The sequence below is a fragment of the Pseudopodoces humilis genome, chromosome 2 (assembly GCF_049639895.1).
Source record: "Pseudopodoces humilis isolate 2021_Gansu_Grassland_sample_001 chromosome 2, ASM4963989v1, whole genome shotgun sequence".
Taxonomy (NCBI): Eukaryota; Metazoa; Chordata; class Aves; order Passeriformes; family Paridae; genus Pseudopodoces; species Pseudopodoces humilis.
In genome coordinates this window covers 93,514,253-93,541,232 of record NC_142201.1, presented here as the reverse complement: position 1 = coordinate 93,541,232, position 26,980 = coordinate 93,514,253, and the positions used below count along the sequence as shown (strand labels likewise).

The following is a 26,980-nucleotide window of genomic DNA, read 5'->3' as shown; positions in this document are numbered from 1 at the left end:
CAAGTGACTACAGAATATATTCTTCTAGGCTGAAGTCTTTCAAGACAATAAAACTTTATTGGTTATTCACATATTTAGCTGTGATCTTTTTTTCTACTTCACAAGACTGCACACGCTGCAAACTTCATAGTTTATCCTCATTGCTTACCCACATGTTCAAATGTCAATTGCAAGTCAGTAACAACATCAAAAAATCATGTGGTCAAAAGCCATGCATGGGGGAATGTGGGTCCAGTGCAGGCTGGCAAGACAATCTCTGCAGCACGATGAAGGCTACTCCCAAAACAGAGTAGTACCTTTGGGATGTATTGATACTGAAATGCCAAATGAAAACCAAGCATTGAAAGAGAAGCCTAAGCAATACCGTATAACACTAAGAGCAGGTCTGCACCTTTGAACTGGGCAAGCTTACTGTCTGTTTTGACACCCAGTAATTATGATCTTGATTTCTCGTCATGTGAAAACATATTAAGGGTATACCTGCAGTCCTCTCTAAAAGCTGACCTGTAAAATTAACTGGCAGCACCACTTTTACACTTAGGCTGGGTAAAATCGCCTAGGCTGAATCTGAGTGATCAAGAACAGATCTTTAAAAAGAGATGCAAAGGGTGATATGCAACTTGCTGCAAATAAAAAATCAGGATCCACAACAAACTTGGTTCTACTTCATCAAAAAAAATACCTTAAGTGCCAGCAGGCAATCATATCCTGATGCCTGCCATCAACTTTCACAACTGGTGACAGAGAGGGAGTTAGAACAGAGAAGAAAAAGCTGTAAAATGACTGTGGAATTAGTTGCTATTAATGCCCTAAGAGAGATCTCCCCCTCATTCAAACACACCAATCAATGCACAGCGGCCCAGCAGCATACTTTGTTTAGCGCAGGCTCAACAGGCTTCATGGGCAAACAAGGAGTTAATTATTGAATCAGCAGTGAACACGTGCCTCTGAAGTAGGTAGAAGACAGAGGGGCACTTACCAAATCTGCCAGGCACAAGCAGGAACATAGGCCATCAGCCGAATATCTTCGCTTCTGCAAGCGGGCACTAAAGCCAAGAAAGGTTAACCTGTGAAACAGCTCAGTTTAGAAGCTGAAAGTAGATGTGCTATGCCAAAAAACCATATGAACAGGCAAAAAGAAAAGATGGCAGAGAAACTGAGGCTTTCTTTCAGAGAACAAGTTACACAAAAGAAGATGTATGTGTTTTGATGACAGCTCTCACAAGAACACATTGTGTACACTGTTAAGGGAAGGCAGGCTGTGTGACTTTTGTGGTCATAAACAAACTAAAAGGCAGTAAGAATGTAGAAGGGCATTTCAGTTTGCCCTGGCACTTCAGAAGTGCTTCAGAAGACAAATCATCATGTTGATTTAAACCTACATGTATTCATGTTTTAAACTTGTATTTTTCCTGAGCAGAAAAGCAAATGTCCCTTGTTAGAATTGGGTGTTTCTTCAGTTGATGTTTGCCAAAAGCATTTATTTAGCAGGACCAAAACTATTTGTACAGAGATGTTGAATTCAGTAAAGTTACAGAAGAAAACATGTTTATTTTCTAAACACCGTAAAAACTAATTTCAGTGTTTTAACAAATTTGTCTAAAACCATTGGCTTGTGGTCTGAAAAAAAATCATTTTAAGGAACAAACAAGGATACACAAGCTTCCTCTCTTCAAAAGCTGTGTAAATGAAAGCTCACTTAAAATTCTGGATTGACTCGAGTGAACCCCATTTTTTTATTCCTGTGTGTTTAACTTTTGCCAGAAAAATTTCAGTTTGGCTCAACAAAGAAATTTACTCCTACTCATTGTTTGTGTTCTCTGTGTTCCAGTTTGTCTCCTTTACTAAGAGATTTCTGTATTTGCCCAAGCTTAGAACTGATATGCACTGCTATGGAAGCAGCTGGCCTCATGCTATGTCAGTCTAGCAGCATATTCATCTTGGATTTCTTTCTGTAGAGAACAACAGTAAGAATACCAGTGCAAGAGTCTGAAGCTAGGAAGACTCATCTTTTTTCCTCATAAATCTTTGTTGCAACTGAATCTGGACTATCAAAAAAGAGAGAGCCTCTTATCAAGTTGTACACACCTACTTCCACCAATAAGGATGATATTCTGAATGAATGAAATTTTTCATCCTTTATACAGTTGAATTTTCTACATCCAGGTGTTTTGGGTTCTTTTTTCATTTGTTTCCAAATAGTAGACTTAAAACAGATCTTGAAGATGGCATAAAAGGCTGTTTTGCACTAGAAAAGCAGATAGGCATGTTTCAGAAAGATACATGTGAATCAGTAAATTTTTAGCATAGTAAGACCCTAAATTATAACTGTCCCTACAGACTTCACAACACAGACAAATACAAAACATTCTAGTTCTTTAGCAATGGCTCAGACTGTTTGTTAGCAAGCTGGTTAAAGAAACTCAATTTTCCCACACCTAAAAATGCTGCCACAGAAGGACAAAGTGGAAATTGCCCAGTTTGTTTAACACTATTTCCATCCTTCATTACTTGTAGCTTAGGCTTTGATTAGATTTTTAAAATACTAAATACAGAACTACACTTCCCACACTTACTGCTTTGATTTTTATCTTCCACATTTATTTTACTGGAAGCAAGTATTTAATGGCATTTTAAATTTTTTTACTATTATTATACTACTTTTACATTTCATATTAATTCAAAACTAGATATCTGAAGCCTGACAATAGGCTGTGATGGTCATTATTTGCATCACTGTGAGGTTATTCACTTCACATCACAACTCATTCACTGTGCATAATCTTTAGATTCAGTAGAATCAAAATTTCACCCACACCTTCACTGCATGCAGCACCTGTAAATGAGAATGTACCCAAAGTCCAAGATCAAGACACAGAAAGCAGGCAAAGAGCCACAAGAACTGTAAGGTGTGTAGTACAAAAGTGAGCAGAGCAGAACTTCTCAGAAGTTCTTCTGATGCAGACACAAAATTCAGATATTTAATAATCATGTAGGATCTGAGAGAAACTTTAACTGAAGTTACTACATTTGCATGTTTATAGTAGCTCCTACAGCAGCAATCTTTGGTTCCATCAGGAATTTTAAAGATTAATCCCAAAGGAAGAGGAAGATTAAGGTACTGTACAACTGCTGCAAGTGCATCCAGGTCAAATTTGCTTGCACGTACAGCCACTTTGATAAGCAGCCAAGCAGAGCACCATGTCTTAGTCACCAAGGATTGGTTTTTGTGACACCAGACAGTGCAGGGCTAAAATGGCTAAAAGACATTTAATATCATGGTGATGATGGAAGCCATTGGCAAGCTCTCATCAGTTCTGCAGTGCCTCTTTTTCTGTCAGGGACAGAGAAAAAGGCCTTTTTTGGTTTATACATAAAAAAATAAATTTAAAAAAAAAAAAAAAAATCACACCACTTTTTTCATCAAAAGCCTGACAAGGAAGAATATGGTATTTTATAACTTAACGTACTGGTGACTTATGAAACTAATTCACCTTAAAGGAGAATAACAGATACCTTTAAGAGAGAATGATATTTCAAAAGATTCTGATGCTTCAAAGGAAAAATATACATCACTACTGGTTATTTTAAGTCATACTCCCTCTCTTTGCCCCCCTTCAAGCCTTGCTACTTCTTGGGTGGAGAACAGCCGCTTCCCTTTGTTACCAGAAAGCCCAAAACATCTCTGAGATAAGTCTCATAGGCAAATTCCTATGGCATGACTCAGTGGGCGTTTTAACAGGTTTCAGCCAGTATTACTCTTCACTTACATAGACATTGCTTAAGATACTGTCCAAAAAAGAGGAAGACAGATATGAAAGTCAATTTTAGCATAGAACACAGAACCTGATTACGTGTTCACATGTAAGTAAGAGGCTGTACACAGGACAGCCGAAACAGGGACCAGCTGTGCCAGGACTGGGACCAATCTTCCTACCCAACAGTCAATTTAGTCCATTGCAGACACCCAACTTCTGATTACCTTACAGAATGCAAGATAGATATTTGGGAGATTAAAAGTGCTTTCCTGAAAACCTGTTTAAGCGAATCTAATGACTATAAATATATGCACAAATATACATACACAGACATAATGGTACTTTCCTACAATTTTCATTAATAAAAACATTACATTTTTAGCAGAAAGTGTCTGCTAAAGCCTGGATGCCTCTGCAATATCTGAACCCACAAACAACTCCATGTATGTTCATCTCAAGGAGGAAACCACGCTACTGGGCTGGCAATTAATGTAGCTGAGGCAGACAATCAAGATTGAACCTTGCTCTGCCATAGCAATCCTTTCCCTTTACCCTCAAGCTGTATCTTTGTCAATATGACTGTTCTTTATTACAAAACAAACAGACTACATCATCAATATTCCTCCCTTGCCTCCCCAAATATTCCATCTCTAGTCTTGCTCAAGTGTAAATCACCTTTCAAAGACTGGTTACAGTTGTTTAAGCTGTAGTCAAACTTTCCTAACAAGACAACCACTTATTTTTTTCATCTTTTAAAAACTTCCTCGATCAATATGAAACTTAACCATTTATAGCTGAGAAAAAGCTCTCCACAAAGCTCTTAAGTGAATTTAAATATGAGGGGAAAAAATAAAAAAATGCACATTTTTAGGAATCAGCTACAAAGTCAAAACTATTAGGCTTCTGCTACAAAAGCAGCTTTCAGTTTCCAACATACACAAAAATAATCTCATGGAAAGAAATTAGAGGAATTAAGGAGGAAAAAAATCCCACCTCTTAGTGCAGCATCTGTACTGGAATGAAAGTGATTTATTTATATTACACACAGAGATTTTTATTAAAAAGGCTGGTAATGGAACATTTTATTTTAATGCATCAAGTTGATAAAAGATTAGTTACAGAAACTGTGTATAATGTTGTATAAGTCACATGGATGGGTTATTTAAAAAAAGATTCGATAATTAGAGGAACACATCTCTTATTTTAGTTACATCGTAAAGTGCCTTGTGTAGTCGTATTCTATCGTTGGAATGACCGCCTGTACAAATTTCAAGAAAATAAGAAGGTACCTGAGTTTATTATTAAGGAAAATGTACAATAGGTAGAAATCCTGCAAAACAAAGCAGAAGTCACATTCAATGGTCTGCTCAGCAGTATCTCTTGCTAATAGGAAAATAACACCTAGCTACTTTAGAGTTAGGAGACTAGGAGTTTAATATGGCAGAATTCCGGCAATGACTTCTGATGCTTGACCAAAAATAGACCTTCCTGGTTTAAGTTAATGAAGGAAACAAGGAGTTGTTTTCAATGTATCTTGCAGACACCAGAGAAACATTACCAATTCCATTTACATTCTTAATATTTGTTATTAACTAATACTAAGGTGAATTGTACCCAGTGAGGTTAATCCCTATCTAACCTTCCTGTAGTTGCAGGGAAACAAGGCTCCCTTCCTCAGTACTTCAGGGGCTCAGAAAAAAGAGATCTGCTCCTATTCTGAGCCATCCTTTGAAAGAGCTCCTGCCTGTTCAGAAGGGAAAGTACAGAGATTAGCTTTACCAAGCTGAACAGCCTGCCTTTGCAGAGAAGAGTTCCCTTGTATACATCACCTTCAAATGCATGTTGGGCCTGAATTTGCAGTCTGGAGTATATTGAATAATTACAATCTAAAGTCTCTGTCCATGTGGGAAAGAGGCAGGCAGGGAGCTGAAAAATTAACAGAAATCACTACTTTCAACTGACTTAAGTCAGTTGGTACTGGATGTAAGTAAACCAAACTGTTTTGACGTAATAGTCTCACAGACCATTTCTTCACAAACAGGAAATACATGAAAATGAGTAAAGAAATGTTAAAAATGCCCCAGTTTGTTAAGTGATTAAGAAAGAAAAAAAAAAAGCTATTTGCAACTACTGAGGACTAGGAGTCTTGAACAACTGTGACAGACAAGTTATTTTTCAGTTCAGTTCCAGTTGCTTGTTGCGCAAATTAAGCAAGTCTCAACTCATAAAGTAAATGAGAATTTTATTGATTCAGGACCTCCAGCTGCCTCAGTAATTCCTGCTTATTTGCCTTACAGCAGCAAAGAACACTATTTTGAAAGGACATACTTGCTTTTATTAGGGAGGTTGCTCCAGTCAGAAAGTATACTATCAATTTATTACAAAGCATAACTAACCCTCAGCTTCCTGAACAAAAATTCCAATTGTGAGACGTGATATTGATGTCCAGAGTTGTTTGAAGTGATTTTTATTGCTTTTTGTCAGCAATGTTGTTTTACCAAGATATTGCCCACATGCAGAATAGAGAATAGTGGGACCTCTAACCTTTCAGAAATTAATTTCAGATTAAAATCTAAAACAAAAGCTGCTTTGCAAAGCAGCGATTACACTCTGTATGGAGTCTGTGAACCTCCGGTTTCATCTTCCTACACTGCTATTTCTGTTTCATGCTCACAACTACATCCTTCACACCCTTACAAACAAGGGTTCAGCCCTGTCCCTTCAAACCTACCTGCTTTCCCCACTGCTTCTGCCTTACACCACCTCATGTTCCCCCAAAAACTGAGTGGAGTCTGTTGAAGGAGCTCATCCCAAAACTCCAGCAAGAGCTACCCCAAGCTGCTGTTCACTGCTTTTACACACAACTGTGTTTCAGCTTGAGGTAACAGACCTTACACTGCAAGAAGTCTCCAAGAATCTGTGTAATAATGAAAAAGGATACATGTGAACTCCAAGTTCTCCTCCACCTTCTGCAACAGTCTCGATTATTTTCTTCATGACTTCTGCATGCCTGAAAAAACAGATCAGAACAAAATATTTTAAGGAAGAGGCAACTCCCTCTTCATCAGCAAGAATAGGTTTTGTGCAAATTAAATAATTTTGGACCATTAGCTTCAGAAGCAGCAAAAAGAAATTTTCAGTTGACTGAGAAAGCAAAATAGCAACAGTAACTGAAAATTAACATTAAGTGATGAATGTAACATTATTTAACAGCTCCTGACATTCCCATGGAAAGCAAAAATGTTATACACTACAATGCAGACAGAGCACCACGACAGTGAATGGACACCTGCTTGACAGCAGCGTAACTTTCAATTGCTGATTGCCAATAAAGCCCCCACGTAAGTCCCCAGAAGGTAACACTGACCAGCAGTCAGCCACCAGAAGTTCCCAGATGACCCTTGAAGATGATGTCTAGAAACTGCTGTAGCATTTTCAGCTGCCTCTGCTGAACTGAAACTTGTAAAACTTGAAGAGCTTTAAAACACTAAAGCATTTCATAGTTTCTTAGGAAAGGCAGATTAAATCAACCCTGCATAAATTCATAACTATTGCTCTAAGACTGGTCTAGGGTATGGAAACTTTCTCTGGTGGTAACTTGGCTTCTATGGCAAATCAGCAGTTTCTAAGCCAGTTTCTTCTTTCTTGTAACTCTGTTACTGTAAAGCACTACAGGGAAGGATAAACATTTCCTCAGGTCACTAAGCTTTTACATTCTCACCAGTGACATCCCAGACCTACTATGAGCCACACAATATTTGTGTAACAAAGCTGGTCCTGGGAATACAACATTAAATTACTGAATAGCCAGGGCTGGAAGAGACTGGTCATCACCTAGTCTAAAACCCTCCTTGCTCAATGAGCAGCCAACTAGAACAGAACACTCAGGACCTTGTCTGCTATAGTTTGGAATATCCTTAATGATAAAGACTTCAAATCTTTTAATGACCAGTTACAATTTGGAAGTATTGCTCTTGTGTTCAAGGCAGTTCTTCTATCCCATAAACTAAGGGATGAAGAACATTTCAAATCAGAGGGGAGAATTACTGTGTGTTAAATTAAGTTTTATTTATCGTATCTGTAACACAAACTCCCAGTTGTATCATTAATCTTACTTTTATCTATACTTCAACCTTGTTTTAAATAGATGATTCTGTAGGTAATCTTCACCAGTGACATAATACAGGGCTATGGGCATCCATCTACACAGCACTGCAGGTGAGTGAGTAGTTTAAAACACCCATCCCAAAACAACCAAAGTTCCAACAGAGAATAAGGATGAGTGGGAAGCAGAGTTTGCGTAACTCTTAACCATGCCTTGATACCAGTACGTCAATCTAAACAGCTGCCCAGCAACTGGCATTTAGTAGTCACCTCTGAGGTTAAACATGCTGCCAGTGACTGCAAACAAGGAAGGAAGCTGCTGCAAAGTTACCAAGACACTGTAAACAGGAACATGCAAGTCTGGGGAAATATTAAAGGTCAGCATTTGTCATTTACTGTTGGTCTTTGCAAGTCAACTAACCCTCAGAGCTGATTCCAATTCTGGATCCCCTTGATGCCCTGTGAAACACATGCCATTACAGGTGCCAAGGCCAGCTGCTTCTGTAGGAACCCGGTCACTGCCAAAACTTAAGTTTTGACCTTATGCATATCTGGATTATTTTTCTTACTGGCGCAGAATACAAGTCACCATGCAGCCATCAGAAGTCTTTAACAGCATACTGGCTCAACTTCATACATCTTAATGACATTTGATCTTTTCTGTTTTCTAGGAACTACTCAGGTACCTCAAATTCTTTAATGGCCACAGAGTAATGGTCATTGTCATTGTCACACAGTTACTCATGAAAAGCTTTGCAGGTGCTTTAAAAACTTTGTAAAGTTTGCTCCCTGTTTTCAGTCTCCTTCTGTAAGAAAACTTGGGGGAATTAACGTAAAATATATAAATACACTACAATGGAAAGAAATAACTTTTGAAGAAATGTAAGCTAAAATATCCTGCTATCTAGAAATTTTTCCCTGCATATATTTAGAGTACATTAGAAGTAAAAAAAGTTCAGAAGCCTATCATTATTTATTCTGAAATGGAGAAAAATAAGTCCTTAGAATCAGTACAAGTACTTACGATTTAATTGCAAATGTGTTTAGTAGTTAACTTGTTTGATAGTCCCTTCATAACACCCACAGAAAAAGCTGAGAATCATGATTAAAGCACTTTACAGCAATTAAAGAGGAAGTTGACTATGTTCCTTCCAGTACCATAAAAATGCTGACAGAACTACAACTTACAGAAGAGCTGTAAGATGAACAATTTTCACTAACTGCTCAAAATAGAAGCCATCTCAAGGAGCTGACAGTGGCATCCAATCGCTGTTTCTTTCTTTTCTCTGATGCCTGACATGAGGATACTCACAATGCAAGAAAAATGTTTGGAATCATACAAATATCCTACATTACACAATTCTGTAACACGATGAGAAGCAACATCAGCAGACATAACTAAACACTAGTAGCTGAATTAAAAACAAAGCAACAGTTTGGCTATTAGTTTTTATTCAGAGGCCTAGACCTTCTTAGCTGTTAGCCTTACCAATTTGAAAAAACAGAATAGCTGACCTTGGAAGGTAAAGAAACATACTTAAAATCTCCATTTTAGAGATGCTGTTAGCCTGTTTCTTCAGAGCCTCAACACTACCCTTTAAATTCTTTCCAGTGTTAAACAGTTGCAGATCCGTGACACTGCTTTTTCAGAAGGCCTACAGTTCCCTCCAATTTTAAGACTAGGAACAAACCCGTCTCACTTCACTATCAATCATCTCTTTCATGTTTAAAGCTGAAGCACGTCTCATGATATAAACCATTCCTTCAAGCATAAGTGTAGATTATAACAAAGGAACTGGCACTTCACTGGATTCAGAGGATGAAGTGAAAACATGACCACAGGGCTCTCACCTGTGAAGAAATTCAACCCAAATTCACAGATTAGCAGTGCACTGCTAACACCTCTGCCAAGTAATGACTAAAATTAAGCAGATAACATTGCAGTGACAGCCCAGTATAAACCCCACAGTTCTACCTAGTCAGTGAGGGCTGTCATGCCCAAATACCTCTGCACCTTTCTTTGTTCTGAGTGCCCTCCAAATCTGCATCAACAGGATCTTCTTCCCAAACCATTTACTAGCACGGCTTCCAGCAAACGCAAAGTAAATTAAATTTTGGCTTCAGGATTTTTTCCTCCTTTTCTCCTATTAATCATCTTTACAGTCAGTCTGCTAAGATCTCCTACATTCCTCCCACTTGACACTCCTTCAAAAACACTAGTTGCACAAAAAAGCTGCATACATTTTTTGTCCAAAATCCTTCACACTGCGAACAATAAAACCAAGTCACTAACAAGTTGAGTTTAAGACTGATATGTTCATACAAGGTACAAGAACACCTTACTGGATCAAACCAAAGATCTACCTCATTCTGCTTCCTATATATATGTACTCTCTCTATCTATATATATATGTACTCTCTCTAGATATGTGTATATGTGTTTATATATATATGTATGTGTATATATACTATCTTAGCATACATGCTCAATAAAAAGGCTGGAACAAGCACCTCATAAACGCTCTGTCCAAAGCACTACTCATTTCCAGCAGTATGCTGGAAATTATCCAGGGACTTTCTTATTCTGAACCCTTCCAGTAACTATACGTTTAATAACCTTGACAAATTCTTATTTCATTAACATATTATTGCTTAAATAAGTATTTATTTTAGTTAGGTGGTGTGTGCAGAAATGAATCTTTTCTGGCTTTGAACATGCCAGCAGAGTAGCATTCTATACCACCAGTTTCACTGCTGAAGAAAACTTAAATCCTATTACTTCACCTCCTGTGTCATTCATAGTAAAGGTCACCAATATCACAACTCCCTGCTCAGCTTTTTTCAAATATTAAGGGTCACAGATTATTGAATAATTTCTTATGGGAAAGAGCTTTATAACTTCAGTTATCCCAGACAAATCTCCATATATTTTCCAGTTTTAGTCTTCCTTCACCTCACAGACTACAGAACAGATTACAAGAGCTGTACTGTAGTATTCAACATGTGGTGGGGTCCCACAGATTAACAGAGCCCTTATGTTGTTTTATGTTCTATTCTTTATTATTTGCTTTACAGTTCTCCCAGTTCTGCTTCTTGTATTACTCTTGAGCACCCATACTGATATTTTCATGTTAGTACAGACTTAAACCTGATGATTTAAAGACCAAGAATGAACTTTACAACTCAAAAATTTTCTGCTATACCACTAGAGTGGAAGAAGTTATTTCCCAGCTGTACAACAGCTTCTCTGCTCAATACTGTCCATATGTACGTCTGACTGCTTGGTGAAAACAAACATTTTGCAGTGGCTAATGAACTGTGAATTGCAAGAAACATGAGACACAGATTACAAAGCACATGAATATATATTCTCATAAGACCAAAATTAGCTATAAAATACTTTTTGCAAAGTTCCCTTGCTCTCTTCTCTAAAGACAGATGAACAAATAAATGCTAAATCAGAAGCAAGAATGCTTTGAGTCTGTGAAAATGACCACAAGCTTGTCAACAATCAGCTGATTATTTGACACTCAGCTAGTCACATGGATATCCAAAGTGTTTAAGTCAAAGGAAATTAAACTTAAATGGGAAATCTGAACCCTGAATTTTTTCTTTTAAACATATACAATCATATGAAGAGTATCTTTTCTTAAAAGATAAAACCCCAAACTTGTATCTCCTGGAACTTCATATTGTCAAGAGGAATTACACTGTTTCAGATACTGGTTCTGTAACACTAAGACACCTAAAAGGATGTTAGGGTCTACATCTAAGATAAGCTGTGCCTTTCAAAGTCCTAGAAAAAAATAACTGTGCAGCAAGTCGAACTACAGGCTCTCTATGTCTTGGGTGAGAAACATGGAAAATGGAACAGAAAATACCCAATAAAAACAACAGTGTTTTGCAGTTGTGGTCAACAAACATTTCGGTGTGACAATCACAGATGTCTATTAATCTATGTAAAGTTTAAAGGGGAGCACAAGGTAGTTAACATAAAATAAGAAACTGCTGTTTAATGTTCAAATAGCTTTTTCTGCTGCCAAAGTATACACTGTACTTCTACCCTCCCCAAAAAGTAGACAAGAGGATAAAACTTGTATTTCCTCGAGTTCTGGTAGTCTGCCATCTTCTGGAGTACACAGGGAAGCTGAGTTAAAAAAGCAAGTTGATCCGAGAAGACAGAGCTAACTGCAGAACACACTGGCTGCAGAGAGGAATGAACTCAGAATTGCTGATCTCCTCCTTTCATACTGCCTCAGACGCGAACAGACCACCACAACAGCCAATTGTAGAAATATGTCCAGAAAACCTAAACAAAATCCTTAACAAGAGCAGCAAAGTGCCTTGTATCTGTGTCTATCAGACCAGAAACAAAGACTTACCTGCATGGATGAACTGAGCACATGGGAGGTGGAGGAAGATGAGGATGGTTTTCAATGGTCACTGTTTTCTTGACGTGATCTTGACTAATATCTTCATACATGTGCTCTACTGTTAAAGGCTGCCGCTGCTGTAGAGGAACAAGGAACACGAGAACAAAAGCGTTACTGACAAAGAATCTTGCTCCTTTCTAACATCAGTAAAAGATGATGCCCCAGAAATTACAGGCATCTAAAATATAAAAGTTCTGAAGGTACAGTGAAAGAACTGAGTGTGTTACAATCCATATGGTATAGAAATAGTACTGCACAGATTTTCCTTTGAGTGGTGAAGTCAATTTATTTGACAACCAACTAGGTTCCCACCTCAGTATTTGAGCAGTGGGCCCTACCCAACTTTAACTCACAAAACCTGGTAATTAAAGGGAAGAACTGTTTATATATTCTTTTCCTTCTCCAGGTGATGAAAATACATACCTGCTTACTTGACTGAGTTTACTGGGGTAATTACCAATTCTACAGTGCTAACAAAAATACCAGTGGCTTCCTTCAGAATGTGCTCACTTATGTGCAGTTTTCAGTGAAATTGTTCCAATTTGTTGCAAGTACAATAAAAGTCCTGCCTACAAGCCAATATTCCTTAATGGTTTTCTCACCATTTTTTCCTTTAAATTTCTATTGTGAATAAGCAACAAAATAACCTTTCTATTTGACACAGTGAGTCTAATTTCAAAGAAGTAGAAAAAAAACCCCAACATAGATATACCTCATCATATCCAAATAACCAGAGCCTTGGAGTTTGGTAATATTTGTCATAAGTGATGTAGAGGTCATAGGTTCTAGTCTGTAGAATAGCATCTTCCCCTCCAACATCAACTTTAGTTTTGTTAGCTTCTACAATCTGTCTTGTGTCAAGTGTTGCCTGGTTCAAGGTAAAAATAACAAGATTAGTATAGTCTTGCTTGGGTTCCCTCTTTTCCCATCCTAAGTAGTTATGTAAAACTGCAAAACTTTTAATAATGTTCTTAAGTGGGCACAAAAAAACCCCAACACATGGTTTGTTTTTATTTCTAAATTAGAAGTATCAGTTTCTCCCCCAACAAGTATTTTTTGGTTTTATTTTTGGCGGGTTTTTTCACTTTTCAAAAAAGGTCCAATTTCTTAAGGAAGTAGACAGCTATGTTGTTACATCCCCTACCTTCTTTCACAAATAACAACTCCAATGAAATCCAGATGACAAAGGTCTCAGTTTGTGCAGGTTCATGAAGACCTTGGCTTAGTACCACAAATAATGAGGCCTTCTGTTTTCCCTCAGAGAAGTCTGATGGATTGCTGTAATCTACTGAACCTACAGGCCACTCATGCTCCCTGTGTAAGCCCCAAGAACCACCACTGCATTTTTTAACTTCTCATGAATACAGCTCTGTGTGTACAGGCAGAGCAAAAAGGATTAGCAAAACCAAGGAAAATTTCTGTGGACAAATTCTCTGAGGATCCAAGGGTTCAAGTTAGTACAGTAGATTGGCAGGAGACAAATCCATAGGAATCCAAGCTCAGTAACCCTGCTACTCATTAGCTTGTTATTTCAGCCATTTGTCATCAGTAGTTTTACTTTGCTTGTGCTTATATTGTAACAAGATAGAGAACTGTTCACTCACATCATCTGTCTCCAATAGCCCACTTTCTTCATACTCTGAAAAGAAGACCCATAAAATTCTGTGTTCAGCTTGTAGCCAGTCATTATATTTGCCATTCATAAACAACTACTTTTAAAATAATCTACATTTACCTAAAAAAGTATTATTCGGGTAAACTTCCCAATACCCAAACCAGCCTATCCCTTTTTAAAGACAAATTTGACCAAGACTACAGTATGGAGGTGAGGAGCAATACTTCAGTGATTTTATATAGGCAGATTGAGTTTAAGTGTAGGCATGAAGCTGGAAGGAAGCTGTGCTAAATCCCTAATTTTTACATTCTTAGATCTGTTCTGCTACACAATTTTCCAATCACTAACATTCACTCAGGTTTTTGGCACACAAGTTAGAGTAAACATGCATCAATAAAGCCATACAAAAGACACTGAAGAGCACAGGCCTACTGAAAATTTTCAGCATGAATTCCTTGCAAAGAATGAGTGGTGTTTTAGAGTGTACTGCTTCAGTTAAAGACCTGAAATAAAATATATCTACCAAATTTAAAGAAATACCTTCCATGTCTGCAGCTTCTCCTTCATCTTCCTCATCATCATCTTCACAAGATGCTGAACACTCTGGTATTTTTATATTATCCTTTAGAAGTTAAATTGAAAATGCTGCTTTAATGATTGTTGCAACTGCATTGCCTAACAGCCCCAAAAAATTTAAGATGTTAAGTCCTGTCAACACATTCAGTGATCCAGAAAGATAATTTCTGAAATATTAAGAAGGACTACACTGAACTCAAATATTTGCTTAATAACTCATCCTAGTTTCAAAGTCCTAGTATGACATTAAAACCCCATTAAAAAAGTTTTCCTTTGACTTTGCAATCTGGAATGATTTAATTACTAAACAAAGAAAAGCGACCATAGTGTTAAACAATCGAAAGATCCACCTGTCTCAAACGCGTCTAATTCCGAGCACCAGGTGGCTGATTTTTCATTTAAAAAGCCCAAACCAATAAGAAACTAAGTTACAAAGTGCAATGTCAAACAGAACATCAGCAGGAAAGAACTGTCCTGGACTGGACCTGCAAGCAAGCAAGTTTTTCTACATACTATAGAAATTAAATTCAATGCAAAACACACAACAGCAGTTATGAATCACAGCAACATTCTGCAAGACTTTTGCAGAAAAAGTGCTCAACTTTAGTTATTCCTTGAGTATTTCTTCCACCCTCATGTTACCAACTTGTAAAAAAGCAGTATTTTTACTATATTCAGCAAAGTAATTTGGAATACCTGCACTCCACAGTTCATCAAATCAATATCATTTTGAGCTTTTTTATAATTATGCAGCAGCATGGGGCAGCCCATTTTCTTTCCCCCTAATTTTTAGAATCTAAAGCTTCTTGGATGATTTAAACTCTCAGAGCACCCAGACAGTACTTCCCTTACAGACTCATCTTGAAAAGCATTTTGTGTCCCTGTGACTTTTTCCATGTTTCTTAAACCTGCTAGCCAATACATTTGCATTTCAAGTACTTCCTGAGGATCTAAGTTTCAGCATTTTCTCCTGCTGAAGTGATTCTTGCAGAAACTGAGGACTTCATAACATATATACATTTAAACAGGTAAAGTTCTAAACTGAAGAGCAAAACCTGTCAAATTGGACCAATGAGTTAAAAGCCTGCTTGCTGTAGTTGAATATCACAAATAAATACTTCACATTCCCACATTACTTTTCCATATAAAAATTTCTTTACACTGGATTTCCAAACACTAATGTCTTGGAACACAAACATGTGGCATCACTTTAAACAGAATTTCATTTTCACTTTGTAGAAGCCTGGCACAGAAGCACACTGGCTAAAGACATTTCCAAAAGACAAATGGCTCAGTAAATGCAGCAATAAGGAGATGCACATGCTTAGACTCATATCACAGGCTCCAAGGATCAATGTACATCTGCAAAACAATTAGTGACAAAGTATAATTTAATCTTTCACAGGGAGTACTAGATTGCCACTGGTGAAACTACTATTACCTTCAGGTCTGTAATAAAGCAACAGAAAAATTTAGAAACAAGTACCTTACTGTCTAGTGTGATCTCCTTAACTGCTTCTGTTGCACCCACTATACCTGTAAATTGAACAAGAAGTTTGTGTTAAAAAAACTCGGTTCTTGGTTAGAGAACAGCATAGAAAGAGTTTGCAAGCATTTCAGAAAGCAGCGTCTCATCTTTCCAAGTCACATCTCACAACAACCTCAATATGTGAGAGGCTGTTCATCTGGTATTTGTATTATTTGTATCATTTTTCTTATACTGGTGAAACATGATTAGTGCTGGACATCCCTAAGCAAACCATACCAGTAATACAGAGCACTACAGCAGAGATGTGCCATGTCTTAAAAAGTCTGTGATGGAACTCTGCAAATCTGGACTTCTATTTTAAGGTATTTTTGCATAAAAGTGAGTTCAGGACAGGCACTCACATCACAATAATGAAACTCAGCTCCCTGAAAAAGGCAAGCATTTATGAGTATTTCTGAGCTTCCTGAAAGCAATGACAAAGCAAAATGTAGCAAAGCACTTAATGCTTTTAGCTGAGGGGAAGTGGGGGTATAAAACCACCCCAAATCATAGTAGTGTCCACTCCTGAGTTTCTGCCCATTAGCTTTCCAGTTTTACTGCAGTTCTCACACAGTATCATTTGGGATATGTGCCAAGATTCTGCTTTGACAGAGTACATTTATCTGATTAACTCCTGATTTTATCTCATCTGACAGCATTTAGAGACCCGGCAAGGTTTAGTCAGGGTGTTGCAGCTGTGCTGTACTGTATGGTGCCCAAGCCAGTCAACTCTCAAAGGAAAAACCTGGCAGAGGAGTCTATTCACAGCAGGGATGGATACTGCACACTCAATTCAAGGACAAAGCTATTCCAAATTATTTCTTTGGTGTGGGAGCACTCGATTAAAAACTATGATGTCTTTAAGAATTGCCAGTCTACAAAAAAAAGGCATCATGTCCAACCTTTTTTCTCCCCATGCCGGCAAACTATTCAGAGAACTTTCTCCACATTACAGCAAAAAAAATTTACACTGAAGAAAGTAAAAACTGAGAGAAGTGCTTTTAGAAATGGTGGAGAAAACATCATTGAAGGACAGAGTTGTATTAACACATGATAGAACATCAAGAAACAGATTAAAACTAATACGATTGCCAATTAGAAAAAAACAGAAGTATTTACAAGACACTGTGCTAGAAAAGCCAGTGAGATAGATTCATATAAAGCAGTATTTTTTAGCCTTCTTTATAAACACAAGCTCATTAAAGAGCATATTGTAAAAAAGAATCATCTCACACACTCATCTCTTAACATCTTTCTTTTCAGTACAGCATCCACAATTTAAACCAACATCCTCTTCACAGGATTTCCTTACTAAGGAATGAGTCACTACACAGCTCATATTTTAAAATAACTTCTTAGAACTTTAGGAAGAGAATAATGAAATAATTGCCATCATCTCTGAAAAGGAGCATTTACAGCTGCACAGTTGAACATCAGGTACCAATCGGGTGGGTAGCTGATAATGTTACTTATTTCCTTCAGATTACATTTTGGTACACAGACATGTATGTAAGAAAGCTTTTACTTTCTAAGGGTGGAAACTGAAAATCAGATTACCAAATGCAAAGCCTGAAGGAAGACCTTGAATACCTGCATTGTGAAAAGTGTCTACCCATCCCCCATCACCATCATCTTCTTCTATAATTGCCTCCTGCTCATCTGAGTACTCCATCTGCTTACACCTTTTATAGCACGGCACTACAAAAAATGGAAAAACAAAAAGAATACAGTTAGTCATTCTTATATAAAACCAGACTGGGGCATGGTATTTTCCTAAAAGGCCTTCTACAATGTGGCAATCTTTCATAGCCCTATGTAAAGAATCCTATGACTGTATTTCAAGCACAAAAGTATGAACCTACAAAAATATGTTGATGTGCTGTACCAGATATTTTATTTCATGCAAATGAAATAAAATGAAATGACTGCTGTAGCCTTAGAAGTTCATCTTTCTGTTAAGTATTAAAGCAGTTTCATCCAATTTCTTAAGGATTAGAAAAGAATTAATTTCTCATTTGCTAACAACTGGAGAGAACCTGTAAGTTTTCTTCACATTAGTAAATAACTAAGGACAGCTTTGCCTGGATTTTCATCAGTTTTCCAAACTCACTTGGCTTTAAAACTTAGAATCTGCTGAAAGTTTGCAACGGCTATTTATGCAATACATTAGGTATGTTTAATTATAATTTAACATCTAGAAGTTTAGAAGGTCAGAATTCAGGTGATATTGAGAATAACTTCTGTCATATGTGTTACAGAGCCATTCAAACAGATTTAGATAATGTTTTCAGAAAATAGTCAAAGAAAGACTGAATATCTGATTAAGGCCAAGCAGGCATTTTCCAATAGTGTAAAACAAGGACTATGCTCCTTGTACAAAATGTTCCTTCCTTTTCTATTAATGTGAAGAAAAACAAATCTGTTGCACAAAATGCAGCATTTGAAAACTGCTCTTTAACCTTTCAGAAAGGGATGAAAGGGGTGTGAAAGCCAAAGTGAAGTCATCCAAAGACTTCCAAAAAAGAGGTCTGTAGGATGGCTCCCAGTCTCAACTACAGCCCACAACTTTTACTCAGGTGGGAGGTCAATGCGACACCAGCCGCAGGAAACACATTATTTTGGAATGTGATCAAGAAGGATCAAAGCAATGAAGAACCACAGTAGTGGCAGGAAAAGAAACAAAGCAGATCAGCTGGCCATCAAACCATGAGGCCCATCTCAGGAAAATGTCCAACACTACTGTAGTAATTTTCACATGATAGTGCACTGCATGACTCCAAAAGCCAGCAAGGAAAATCCAAGCATATAATACAGCCTTCCGCAGGCAAAAACCTCCTCAGGCTTTTTTATGCTTCATCTAATAGCTTTGACACATTTTGATACAAAATGTGGATTTTGTATCATATCAATCCACATTTTGGATTTCCTTATAGTTGTGCCAAAATGCTATCCTTCGTATCTATTAAAAAGGTAGTCACCACATGTATTATATAAACATAACTGTGAAGCTGATAAAAAATTCATTCAAGATTGTATTTATATGATTCTAATTGACAAAGATATTGACATTAACTACATACTTGGATTAGAAGTATCAGTGCCACTATGAAAAATATTTTGAGAACACTTTAATAGCCTGGGTTTTCAAAGGAAAGAGGAAAATAAACATATTTTTGTTTTAGGCACTGAACATCAGCTGAAGCAAAGACAGACAAAGAGGTTAGTAATGTTTAAAGTTCATTTATACTTCATCAATACAAGCTGTATGTCTTGTATAAAGCTCTACTATAAAGTGGTCTAAGAAAAAGAATTCAGGAGTGCAGGAAAAACTTCTTTAATATTGCAAAGCCAGAGCATCCAAAGTGTGAGGTATTTGCCTCCCCTACCAGTACAGGCAATCAGTAGAGCTGACAGCGCAGTCAACCAGTCAGTTCTAAGAACACTTATATTTAAATTTCAGCCTTACCATTTTTAGTTACCAAAAACTGTTTGTCTGTTGGCAGATAAGCTTTGACTTTTAGTTCTTCTCCTGAAGCCCTGTAAAATGAAGTGCACCATTTGAGAGTTTGATAACCTGCAAACAGAAGAACCCTTCTATTTTCACATTGTGTCAGGAACATTTTATATAATCCTCTTGACCTATTCTCAGAATTGGCTTGCTATGACTTTATTCTTCCCTACACACATTTGGTATGGTGTCAGAAACTTCGGCCACCCCTAACTGTTCTGAGATCAAAACCATTTCATGCCTCAAAAACTACTTTCACCTTGAGATGGCCAAGCAAAGATGGGTTGACAGGATAATCTATTCTATATAACATTTTCTAGGATCAGCAACAAGAAAGTAGCGAATGTCTGAAGAAAGCAAATCCAGAAAAGCAAGAAATAGACCTCTATAAATACATAATAAATATAAATAATATATAATATATAAAATAATATATATAAATTTATAATAATATGAAAGTCACTAGTGCTTAAGTACCTTTAATTTTACATTACTCAAGCATTTACCTTCACCTTTAGCGGTTTTTGGTTTGAAATAAGAGTAACACTCTAAATAGCCCATTCCAAACTGCTGCCAGACTCAACATCATGTTTTTCTGAAGGAGGTGGCAAAGGGTAAGGGAAACAATGATTCAAACACAGTAATTTTTCCTTCAGCAATTCGAGGCCCAGTACAGAGCCAAGACCCTGATGACACCAACTACAGAGATGATGCTCATTTAGGAGCACATTAGTTTCATAATATAATACACCAGTAAAACATAAGCAAATACTTTATTTGGATCTTTACTGTACATGAAACAGAGGGGATTTCCAAGAGCAATCACTGCACAAAGTGAACTGCTGTGGGCTAACTTGAATACATTTATTAACAAATACTTGTCAAAATACATCATTTACAGCTGCCTAGCAATTCCAGTTGCACATGGCCTTTGCTTCTTCCATCACCAAGACAAACCCAGGGAGACATGCTGCTACTGCAGCTAAGCACTAAAAGCATTCACAGTATGTAACAGATTATTTCCCCTAAAACCTTAAAACAAACAAAAAATTCCCAAGTAAATCTTCATCTCAACTATTCCTATATAGCAATTAGTAAACCCTGCCTGACTTAAATATAAAGCCATCATAAAAGTTTTACTTGAAAAGTCCACTTACTGCTCTGAAATGAGACAACTGTATGGCTAAATCCAGGGAAAACACACCAAAGCACAGGTAGGAGTGCTAGCTTTCTACAGTTCTTTTTATTTTACTTACCATTGCCAAGTAGGACAGTGGTGAACTAAGTGATCTCCAGCTGCAACAAACTGTTAAGGCAGGGAAAAAATATTACTGTTAAATATGGCCAAAGGAAACAATCTCCAGTTTTTTCTCAGCATTAGTATTTCAGTTCCACATTCCTTTGATCAATTAATTGTGTAATTAACAAATGTTTCAATCAGCTTAATGCTTTAGTTTAACCCTATTTCTCATCTAACCATGAAAATGCAAAGATTAAACCAACTTAACCCAAAATGCTTACTAAGCACCATAGCAAATTCAGTGTTTCAAAAGCTGTGATACTACCTGCCAGTCTAGTAAGAACCAAAAAATGATCTGGACCTTTTACTTTCGACTGTTTACTTTGTAATAAAGAAATTATTTTAATTTGCCACTATTCAAACTTTTACAAAGACCTCAATGTAAAAAAACAATGTTTAATTCTCTTTCCTTGTTCAAAACAATTTTGCAGTAAGAAAAACAAGACCATCAATCCACTGAATCAGAGAACTGCAACAAAGATTTTATATAATGGACATCACTATAATAGTTGATCACTGATGTTACATGAAAATGGATTACGACTTCCTTAGTACACTAAAAATCTTACAGGTAACTTTGTTCTGAAGAAATAGCTTTTAAAAATATTCACTCTGCTCGTTCTTAGTATCAAAGATGAAGATTTTTATAAAATTGCATTACTATTTCAAAGTGATACTGTCATGTTAAACTTGCCAGCAAGGTCACGCTAGACTTGCATACAGACTCAAAATTCCCGCAGCAGAAATCTAACCCTCTGGGCTTGTTTTTGTACACATAAATTGACAAAGGCAAGCATGCACTCAAGTGATTTTTGTGGGCTTTGCAGCAGTCCCTTTGGAATATAAAGTGCACAGCTATTGCTACAGGTGCTTTCTCATCTTGAAGTGCCACTTTATAACAGCACCCCCCTCAGCTGCCCAGAAGCTGCTGCAGTGTGACATAACAGGCTTGCAGAGGGTCACAGCCATTTCCTCACCGCGTCCTCCAAAGGGAGGCGGATCAGCGCAGCAGAAAACACCACAGTGCGCACTGCACATGGATTAACAGGCTTAATCTCTGCAAAAGTGCTTCCCTTTCACCTATTTTCAACAGAAGCCTCTAGCAAAACTGAATCCTTTTTAAAAAACCCTGCAAACTCTCCCAAAATACAGGGAAATTTTAAAACTCATTATCTCTTACATTGTAAACACAAGTGAAACTCCAGAATTATTTAAACTTCTCTGTTCAAGGAAGTGGGACCCTGTGACAGCAGTGTTGAAATACATTACTAAAGATGAAAAACAGTGTAGTTTGTGGGTCTAACAGATACACAGCCCTAAAACAGCATTTGAAATTTCATCTACATTTTTTTCACCTTAGGGAGCAAAATTATCTAGCTGGTTTCACTTTCTACTTCTCAAGCACTGATGCTATCTTGTATCTGAATCAGTACTGGAAAGTGGAAGGAGATTAATTTTAGGACATCTTATTTCTAGTCCTGAAGAGAACCATTTTAACAATTTCCCTGTATTTACATACATAATTAAAACAGGTGTCATCTTTTGGAGGTATTAACTAGTAAGAACTCATGACAGGCGAGTATTTTTTGAGATTAAACCAAGTACATAGATAAGTGAAAAGAGAGAGTAGGTGTTGAGTTTGATTAATGAGTCATCTTTAGTCTTAATTTATTCATCCTCAGAGGCCAGCCATAGGAACCCCACAAAAATCTATACACTGGTTAGTGTCTCAGACTAAAAATACATCTTAAATTACCCAAGAAATCCAAATTGCTTCAAAGGCAACACCCTAGTGTCATTATTCTTCTTTAACAACTATTCTTGTTAAAAGACTGTCAAAGGGACAATCAGCAGATCCGCTCTCCAGCTACATCTAAATTTACCAAAAAATCTCGCTGTGTAACCGGTTCCCTTGACTACTGTTTTGAAGGATCCAATTTATTCATCCCAGCAGCATCTCACTTGACACAGAGAACACAGACTATTCACATTCCCAGTGGTGTTTAAGTGCTGCAAACTGTGTAATCCAATACAGTGTGGTTCTTGCTATGTTCTATAGAAGGTGCCTTTTCTTACGGTAGTTCTGCAAATTCTTCTTCCATAAATCATGAAGGGATTATGTATTGGTAGAACATTTGTCTAGACTTTCTCTGTTATTCTAGTTTATATACAATAAAGATCATGTATTACTGTTTAACATATATGAATATTTATACACACACACATGGTTATCAAAACAGGACAACACCATGTTGCTAAGCCTGTTTTCTGTGTGGTATTTCTGTGTCAGAGAGGAAGAGTGAGTTCTTGCTTGCCAGACAACACAGTAGAAAAATACAGACAACAGTATTAGGAAAAATACTTCTGTCCACATTATCTACCTGCATCAGTCATCATTTGTTCCATTTTTTTCCATCTCATCTTTATGGCTTTTTTATTGTTTCATTTTTCTTTCATTCTACCTAACATTCTTGACACTGTTTCATTAGACCTCTGTAAAGACAAAGTATTTGCAGATCAGTAGCACTTTAATTTGAGAAAAAGTGTAATGAGGAAATTAAAATAGCTCAACACAGTCAACGTTCTGTTTCAGAAAAAAATCCTGTCTGTTACTCTTTGCACTGGAGTTCTTAAAAAAATACAACTGCTTGGCAGCAATCCAAAATACAACCAGCCTAAAGCAGCCTACAGAGAAGAAGAGGGAAAAAATAATTATCATTGGATACATGGTGTGGACAAATATATGGACTGATCTTCACAGAGCCTTGGAAGAAACCAAAACAGAGGTAAGCAAAGACTGTTCCAAAGATAAAAGCTCCCCTTTGAGCTCTTCAGAGGAAAGACTTTAAAAATCAATACATTCCTGCTTCAGTCCTGAACTCCCATGACAAACTGAGCTATTGACCCAGCTTCTCTACAACCTTTTCATAGCATAATAAAGGAAAGAAGCATCTCACATTCAGATGCCTAATGCCATCTCAAGAAAAATTATGTTGATCTACTTCAACTGTAGAGTAAAAAAGGCCACTTAGAAATTTCACTTCATGGAAATTGTTTCAAGAAGCAGTAATTGGCAAAGACATGATCTGTTTAACATGGTCATTTTGCATTAAAAAAAAATGCATCATTACTTTCAAAATAAATTTAAGTTTCTAAATACTTACTTCTTCAGGTGTAATCACTCCAGTTTCTTTAAACTTGGACTCCTGCAAGAAAAAAAAATAGTTTAGAAATGTTGAGAACTGCTGACAAATCAATACACTCCACTTTATAGTAAAGACAAACATCTTTACTTTCATTTTGCAACTAGTTCTGTCCAGAGGTCCAAGAATCAACCTGGAGGCAACCTCTGCCACAACTGCTGGCATCTTACATTAGAAAATAAGGAAGTAAGGCTCCCCAAAATTACTTGTTGCAAAATATGATGTATTATGAGAAATGATCACCTATGCAAAATAATTTTTTGCTACTGCCAATTATAGCAATAATGAAGAAAAGATGACTGGCACTCAGTATTACGTCTGGCAGTAAGAAACAGAAAATCAGCTGGAATCAGTGATTGTAACTGTCAAGGACTCCAGAGTTCTAGGCATTGAACAGCACTGCAACACAACAACATGAGGTTTTGCAGTTGAAAAAAGTCATGAATGAAAGACCAAAACAACTTTTCTCTGGGGTAGAAAAAGTTAAATACAAAGTCGTAGCAATACACTTTCTTTTAATGCCCATTTCTGCACCTTCATCATGCACCTCATGGAAACTACTTCCGTTTTTGCATATTCTTGTGGCGAGTTTTGTGGATGAAAGAATGGATGGCAAGCAAACACCAGACTTATTCTGCATGGAGAAATTGAGTACTTTGGCATTAAAGGCAACATTTATGAAGCTTAAGAATAACATGACTTGGATCATATTCAAATCTAGAATAAGTGTATATGTTTTGACTTCGGCTTGTTTGTTTCTTCAGAAAAGTCTCAAGTACCATGGTATCCTACGGTTCCTCAGTATTAGAGCTATCCAAAACTGGCTTTTGAGAAAATACAATATCAACCGTGGCATAGCTGACTACTTGCCCTAAGGAACCTATTTTTTTTCCTATCAAGACTAAAAGCATCAACTGAAAATACCTTGCTTCCAGCCACAACTTCACTGTAGTCAATCAGTCAGAAAATACTGAAGAAAAGCAACCCCAGCTAAACTCAGTTATTCTTGTTCCTTCCCCCAATATGTGCTATCACCTGTACTGGAGAAAATGAAAGGAGCACACCTATTTCATATGGTACTGCCTTTCTGCCTCAGTTCTAAGAAAGATACACTTAAGAACAAGATAAAGATAGGGAAAACAGCAGCTGTACAAACATTCCAGCATCATTATATGCTACATGACTGAAATCAAAGTAATCTGAACTGCTATAAAACTCAGAATCCTCAGTAACGCATTGTGCAACACCACAGTGGAGACAACTAACTGGTTCTCCTCAAAATGAACCATAAACAGTAGGGAACATGCACAAACTTGCGTCTCTGGAATTACAGAAAGAAAACACATAAAATATCCATCCTCTCTTCCCTGAGGGTAAATAGTTCATTTCTCCATCTAAGTAAATTCTTTGATTGTGAGAGATGCAGGTCTAGTTTCTTTCAAAAGTTAAGAAGTTGGAGTATTTACTTCCCCCATGTAAAGGGAACATATACACGTAATATCAACACCTTCCATTTCTGGAAGGTTCTACTCCTGCCTCGTCCCAATAATCCATCCGGACACGTTAATTCATCCACTATTACCACCAGCCGTACAACAACTGTACTATCCTAAACAACTCACTTCACCTTCCCATGCCACAGCTTCACTGCAACCCATACATTTCACATTGGTGGGCAATTCTAGGAAGGTCCACTATCCAGACAAGAGCATCCCACATACCACAGAGGGACGAGTTCAATTAATAATTGACTGTCACTGCACTCTGCCCAGAGATGTAAGCTGCAGGGTGCAAAGCACATATAAGGTCAAACCACAAAGCCACAGGCAGAGAGACTGCTGTCATAAACAAGTGTTTTGTCAAAAGCATGCAGAAGTATCAAAATCTGTAGTGAAAAAAACTGCTGCCAAGTTAAGCACTCATATATAAAGCTGGGGTTTAAATAAAATTGTTTGCAAATAAGAGTCAGACAATGAGATGTAGTCTAACAACTGCAGAAAACCGTATTTTGTTTGTATCTAAATATGCAGTAACAGGAACTCTAACAGATGCACTGCCTACTCTTATAATGACCCAATGGCTCATTTCTGCTATTCTCAACTACTTTGGTGCACAGAGGCTTGTATTAATACTGTAATTCTGAGCCAGGAGTAAGTTGTGCTATGTAAAACCTGCTCGCATAATGAAGGTGTGGCTAATTTTGTTGTTTTGGTTTGGGTTTTTTTATGTCAGCTGAAAAAGTTGCCGTTCACCCAAAATAACAATTGCAACGCAATTCCTGAAACCAGGCTCAAGCCTGTCTGTACGTTCATATTTCAATTCCTGGACACACAAGCAGATAAAAGTTTCGTGACTTTAACAGAAAACGGCAACACATTTAAGTCATTCCTTGAGAAGCAGGAGCAGCAACACCTGTTCTTCGAAAGGCCCGCTCCTCCCAGGTTGATGTTCCCCGCTCCCAGTGGGATATGAGCGCCAGCTGGGGTTCCCCCATCCCCTCCGGCGCGGTGCGGGATGAAGGCCGATGGCTGTGCCGGCACGCCCAGCACCGCGCCCTTCGAGATCCGCAGCCACGCAGCTCCTCGGGCCCGGCCGACAAGAACACCGACAGCCGGCTCCCGGGCAAGCGGAGCGGCTCCCGGGGCTCGGGCAGGGGATTGCGCCCGCAGGCGGGGGTGGCCATGGATGTCCCTCCTCCCCATCCCGGCTCCCGCGCAGGACCGGCACCTTGAGCACGGGTGTGAGGTACTCGGCCACCTCCAGGGCCTTCCCCTTCACCGTGTTGATGACGTTCTGCATTGCGGCGATCGGACGGACGGACGGGCGGACAGACGGACAGCGGCCGCCCGCCCTCGGCAAGGCGCTCCCCCGGCCGCCACCCCCTCTCCGCCCACGTGACCTTGCCCTCACGTTCCCCCCGCCCCTCCCGTCGCACGCCCGTGACGACACGCGGTG

General features: G+C 37.9%; 1 protein-coding gene across 1 annotated transcript; it reads right to left on the bottom strand.

Moving 5' to 3' along the window:
• Positions 1-4,769: 4,769 nt before the first annotated feature.
• ATG3 (autophagy related 3) lies at positions 4,770-26,928 on the bottom strand. Its single transcript, XM_005523928.3, has 12 exons — positions 26,753-26,928; positions 23,987-24,028; positions 20,779-20,828; positions 19,481-19,551; positions 17,605-17,712; positions 15,973-16,022; positions 14,451-14,532; positions 13,900-13,934; positions 13,008-13,163; positions 12,245-12,372; positions 6,700-6,768; positions 4,770-5,047 (listed from the first exon to the last, which is right to left on the bottom strand). The coding sequence occupies exons 1-12, from the start codon at positions 26,822-26,824 to the stop codon at positions 4,966-4,968; spliced, it is 945 nt and encodes a 314-aa protein (XP_005523985.1). The 5' UTR covers positions 26,825-26,928; the 3' UTR covers positions 4,770-4,965.
• Between the last annotated feature and the right edge of the window lie 52 nt (positions 26,929-26,980).

Coding starts and splice junctions, on each gene's coding strand:
- ATG3 (XM_005523928.3), bottom strand. CDS start 26,824: ATGCAGAACGTCATCAACACGGTGAAGGGGAAGGCCCTGGAGGTGGCC. Junction 24,029..26,752: donor ACCTCACACCCGTGCTCAAG/GTGCCGGTCCTG, acceptor TTTTTCTTGCAG/GAGTCCAAGTTTAAAGAAAC. Junction 14,533..15,972: donor AGATCACACTAGACAGTAAG/GTACTTGTTTCT, acceptor TAACTTCTAAAG/GATAATATAAAAATACCAGA.